We start from the raw sequence: 5,888 nt of genomic DNA, 5'->3' as shown, positions 1-5,888 counted from the left end.
ACTACATTCTACAGGGTGTTCGGAAAGTCACTGTGCAGTTTTGTAATCATATTTCATTCAGTATATTTCATGCCAGCAACTGATAGCGGTGTTTAGAAACAAAATAAGAGGGATCCAGGCCTGTATTGATACCAACGGGAGTCACTTTCAACATTGTTTATAATTATCATTCATATTTACCTCTTGTATTCTATATTGAAACATGTCTGTTAATAAATATATAAGTGCACAGTGACTTTCCGGACACCCTGTACATCCTATGTATGTAAACGTAGTATATAAAATCATTTTCACAGTGTCACATTATAGTGCAGTATTATATATATAACAACTTTAAAGAGACATACACGGTTTAACAATTTTTACATAAATTGATAGAATGACATGTAAATGTGTGATGAGCTCAGGGCCTCATACATAAAATGAATACATTATACGTAACATTTTCAATAGTTTAACTAATTAGCAAGTATTTTGTAATAGTAATTATTACTTGGTGAAAATATTTTTTTCTCTTAGATTTTGCAGCAGTTTTGCGATAGATTCGATTTTCCTTTTCGTTTACTGCTTGCATACTCTCAAATCACTTTGTATTTTTTTAGCTTGTCCATGGTTGCTTCAAGCTGACCTTCCACTGGGACAGTTGAACAATGTGAATGCTCAACACCTGATGTCTTGTTCTTCTTCTTGGCAGGTACTGGGCATGTTTCTTTGATTTCAAGAGCCTGTCTTCTTGAAGGTGGTTTACTTTGTGATTGTACAACTTGCTTATGTCGAGGATGACCTGGAAAGATGTTAGGCACTGTCAGATGATTCAGTTCCCACTTCAAAATGTCATATTCTTCTATGTCTCTTGGGTGCACACCTGGAAATAAATGAAATCTATTTTTTAAAATTTTGTGATTGCAGCAGGTTTTCACAAAGAAGGCCACTGGTAATTTGTTGTTATCTCATTTTTTAAACAGATCCGAAGTTAAAGATACAGTAACAAACATAGGCAGTCATTATTATGTATTTTATATGTGTTATAAAGTCATTGATTGTATTTTTCAAAAATAAAAATATGAGTTTTCTTTTCAAAATATTAATAAGTATTGATAGTATTGTCCAAATGGTTTTATACCTCTCATATAATATTTTGCCAGAAAGTGTTCACTGCACACCCTGTGATGCCTGGATGGCTGAAGACCTTCACGACTTACATTCTTACAACCAATGTTGACGAACTGCTTTATCAGAAGGGAACCTAAAAATAAATTGTACTAAAACTGATTTTGAGGATACACTAGTGACAACTCTTCGCTAAATCTATCTAAACTCTTCTTTTCCAATTTTAAAATCGGACAAGAAACAAAACAGTGTTGGGACCAAAACGTGTTATCTGCGCCTAATTTTCACCAGCGGCCATTGCCATTCATGATTTGGCTGCTTGATCGCTTACTCATACCTAAATACTGGTATATTTAATACCTCAGCCTAAATCAGTACCACATCAAACTCAATTCTGACATCCAATATCTTAATTGGGCCTACGATGTATAGTCTAATAGAAATTAGTACATTACAATATAATTTGTCTCTTTGGGCCTTGAAAGACGCAAAACAGACGACCGTTTGCAATTGCTCGAGCTTCAAAGCCTTCATTTTGAAAGAAAAAATTCATAAATGTGAATACTTACTTATGGAAGGAGATTCGTGAGGCCTTTTTACGCTTATTTGTGCAATTAAAATAAGCACAGCTCTCGGGCATTGTTTGAGAAGTTGGCGGTTATGCGTCAATGATACTTGGACGTCTATTCCCGTTTTGACAATGGCGACGACTTCCCCATGTCATCACACGGTTATATGATCAGAAATCTCTGTCTATATTTGTTTACAACCCCTCTACGAGGATGAATTAATAATAACAATAAATTATCGAGAAGGCAAGCGACAGTGCAATTCTTTTGGTTATAGCTATCTATTACGGTTTCAGTTAGTCTAACTAAATGATGAGTTGTTTGCCGAAATATTCTGAAACAATTTTGAACTTCACGTAATTTTGATGTAATCTCTAGAAAATTTGAAATCCAGTTGCTAATTATTTATTCCAAAATTGTGCCTAAACAACTGATCGATCTGTAATTTTACTGCTTATTCGCTGTTGTTTTTGTGTTTTTTTCTTTCAAGAAAATAAGTACACTTACTTGCTTCTAGCTTTAGAAATAGATTAAATAATACTGTTTCGTGATAAAACAATTTATGAGTACCTTTCTTCAATAATATTGTTTGTATTTGATCTTTAGTTATTTTGTTTGTGATGTTTGTATGTGTGCCGGATTTGGGAGATTGTTGTAGTAGCTGAAATTTTCAAATATATACTTCTTGATTTCTGTGATCATATGAGTTAACTTTATAGTAAAACTGTTCATTCATTTTGTTCATGATTTATAAATGTTTTGTGTAATTAGAGTTTAAAAGCTTTTGCTTTTTGTATATTTACGTTGGTTATTTTGTAATTGTAAAGTCGGTTATTTGTGAGTGTTTTGTTTTTTAAAGTCAAAGTTCGGCACCGGGTTTTAGGTCGTTGAGGACCTCGAAGGGTCAGGTATATTTTTCCTCTTCTTCCTGTTTCATTGCTAACAGCAAATCACCTTATTTTGAAAATGGCGCACAGGAGTCATGTGACTAATGTGACCGCCCCCTTTTAGCGTCACTGATAGCATTCGTGTCTTTGTTAGGAGTGGAACCGGTGGAAGGTAATTCGGCTTGTATAATTTTGAAAATGGCGGTTGTTAAAGGAATTTTTGACGAAAATACGCGAAATATAATTAAATCTGCTAAAGTACTCGTAGTCGGTGCTGGAGGTATTGGGTGCGAACTTCTGAAGAATTTACTACTTAGTGGTTTTGAGAACATAGATGTAATTGATTTAGATACCATAGACGTGAGTAATCTTAATAGACAGTTCTTGTTCCAGAAACGACATGTAGGAAAATCTAAAGCTGTGGTTTCGAAGAACAGCGCTCAGAAATTCAACCCTAAGGCCAAAATCATTGCTCATCATGATAACATAATGAAACCTGATTACAGTGTAGATTTCTTCAAACAATTTTCAATAGTTATGAATGCACTTGACAACAGATCTGCTAGAAGCCATGTTAACAGAATGTGCCTTGCTGCTGATGTTCCTTTGGTAGAGAGTGGAACAGCCGGTTACCTGGGGCAAGTAACAGTAATTATTAAGGGTCAGACAGAGTGCTATGAGTGCCAGCCTAAACCACGACAAAAATCATTTCCTGGGTGTACGATAAGGAATACTCCATCAGAACCTATTCATTGTATTGTTTGGGCTAAGCACCTCTTCAATCAACTGTTTGGAGAAGCTGACCCAGATGAAGATGTTTCACCAGATATGGCAGACCCTGAGCTTGGAGGGGAAGCAGGACAAGTGGCTTTAAACTTTGATGCAGGTACAGATGGCAACATTCAACGGGTGTCAACAAGGGGGTGGGCAGAGTCTTCAGGATACAATCCCGTCAAGATTTTTAACAAGCTTTTCCGTGATGACATTAAATACCTTTTATCTATGGATAAGTTATGGCAGAAACGTAAACCACCACAGCCCCTCGACTGGGGAGAACTTCCAGACTCCGTGGCCTGTAGTAGTAATACCCAATCAGCAGCCATTAGAGAACAGGAAATCTGGAGTCTTAAGAAGTGTTCAACAGTGTTTGAAAATTCCATACATAGCCTGAAGAAAAAATTAGAAACCTTGTCAGGAGACCACTTGGTGTGGGATAAGGATGAGGAAGATTCCATAAACTTTGTAACAGCTTGTGCTAACATAAGGGCCTTTTGTTTTGGAATATCCCAGAAGAGCCAGTTTGATGTAAAGTCAATGGCAGGAAATATTATTCCTGCAATAGCCACAACAAATGCAGTGATTGCAGGGCTTCTGGTTCTTCAGGCATGGAAAATTTTAATGGGCCAGAGTAGCGAGTGCCGTACAGTGTATCTCAACAAACAACCCAACCCCAAAAAGAAATTACTAGTTCCTTGTCTACTGGACAAACCAAACCTGAAATGTTATGTGTGCTCTTCCAAGCCAGAAGTGTCAGTTCAACTAAACTGTAAGACTTTAATAGTAAAAACTTTGGAAGAACAAATCCTTAAGGAACAGTTGCACATGGTCGCACCTGATGTGGAGATTGATGACGGAAGAGGAACGATTCTGATTTCTAGCGAAGAAGGGGAAACAGAAGAAAATAAATTGAAAGTACTTGAAGAATTTGGGATTAAAAATGGATCTAGGTTGAAATGTGATGATTTTCTCCAAAACTTTGAAGTAGTTTTGAACATTATACATAAAGAACATCTAGAAACTGGAGTAGAGTTTGTTGTCATTGGAAATGCTGGGGAACCACTTCCTGAAGACAATGGCACAAAAGCATCTGATGTTAAGGAACATGTTCAGCAGGTCCTGGAAGAAGTCACCGAAGATGATGACTTGGTTATTATTGAAGAGGAAGAAATGGATGTAGAAAAGAAACGTAAGCATTCTTTGTATGAAGATCAAAGAGAGGAAGCGGCAAAAAAAATTCGAATTGTTTGATTTTTTTTTTTTTATAAAACGTGATACATTGTGAACCATCAACACAGCCCACACATTTGTCAAATTATGTTATCTTTTTTACTTTCTGAAATAAATTTATAATTTAAGCATCCATTAACCTTAAGATAGAGAATTTAACACATGTAAATGAAATAATTTAAGAAATTTTAAATCTCAGTTATATTATGGTTTATTTTATCTTTTGAGAAAACAAAGTCAAGCCATTTTTCATCCAAAAATTCTACTATGAATTTTAAACACCAGTAGATGGATGTGAATTGAGGAGAAAACTGATGCAAGTTTAATCTAAATGGAATTATATCTGTTTGTATTTATAAAGTTGTGGCATGTTTCACTGAAAGAGCTGTTGCACAAACTTGTTATTGTAATGCACCAGTGAACTTTAGTTTCTTAATGAAGATTTTAAACTTTAATATAGTATTTTAATCCAGTTAAAATACATGAATACATACTGGGTAGTTCAGCTTTGATACAGTAAATTTAGGAACAATACTGTCTAAACGCTACCTGTCAGTTTGTATTACTTGCACTAATTCCAATTGTAAAATATTAAACATTATCAAACTTAGTCTCAGAACACTGAGCTACAGAACATAGAAAAAGAGCAAACAAATGTAAAATGTCTTGAGAAAAAGAACATGAAGTTCTGTGTTATGATCTGACTGAAAAAAATACATTTACAATATTGCAAGTTTTTATACACCATGTTTCTCATGGGATAAATTTCTTACTAAATATTGTATATGTATAAAAAAATCAAACGAGGAACTTGTAAACTGGTTGTGATATTCATGAAATCTGTGCTTTATATGTTGGTGTATGTTTCTTATGTGTTCATTACATATGTCATTCTTCCTACAGGGTTAATGCTTGCAAACAAGTATATGTGTAACTGTTGTAAAAATATTTAAGTGGAAAGACAATAGAACAGAGTTTGTTTATTGTTACACGAGTAACTGTTTGTGTATTGAGAATGGTACATGTTGATATCAAAATCCTGAATAAATGGTTTTAATAAAATTTTAACATTTTCTGAAAACAACTTCACTGGCAAAGCACCAGGCAACTTCAACCTGGTAAAGTATTAGGTTGTTCAAAAAATAATGATAGTTTTATACCACAATTTTAGTTATGTATAGGTACAAGAACTTTATATAATAGAGATGTGAGTCTTGAAGATAAGGGAGGCAGAGGAAGTCCTTCTGTTGTTGAAAATGATCAACTGAAAACATTAGTGGAAAGAAATCCACACTAAACTGTTTGAAAAATTGGT

The 5,888-nt window shown here is 34.6% G+C and overlaps 1 protein-coding gene across 1 annotated transcript; it reads left to right on the top strand.

Annotated features, from left to right (window-relative positions):
• The first annotated feature begins 2,689 nt into the window (after nucleotides 1–2,689).
• Uba2 (Ubiquitin-like activating enzyme 2) lies at nucleotides 2,690–5,635 on the top strand. Its single transcript, XM_076458156.1, has one exon. It carries the CDS (start codon nucleotides 2,765–2,767, stop codon nucleotides 4,592–4,594), a length of 1,830 nt encoding a protein of 609 aa, XP_076314271.1. The 5' UTR covers nucleotides 2,690–2,764; the 3' UTR covers nucleotides 4,595–5,635.
• The last annotated feature ends 253 nt before the right edge of the window (nucleotides 5,636–5,888 follow it).

This window comes from Tachypleus tridentatus, chromosome 9 (assembly GCF_004210375.1).
Source record: "Tachypleus tridentatus isolate NWPU-2018 chromosome 9, ASM421037v1, whole genome shotgun sequence".
In the NCBI taxonomy this organism is placed as follows: domain Eukaryota; kingdom Metazoa; phylum Arthropoda; class Merostomata; order Xiphosura; family Limulidae; genus Tachypleus; species Tachypleus tridentatus.
The sequence above is the reverse complement of the archived record's forward strand: the minus strand, read 5'-3'. Positions and strand labels throughout refer to the sequence as shown.

Excerpts from the sequence above, each read along its gene's own strand:
- Uba2 (XM_076458156.1), top strand. The coding sequence starts at position 2,765 with ATGGCGGTTGTTAAAGGAATTTTTGACGAAAATACGCGAAATATAATT.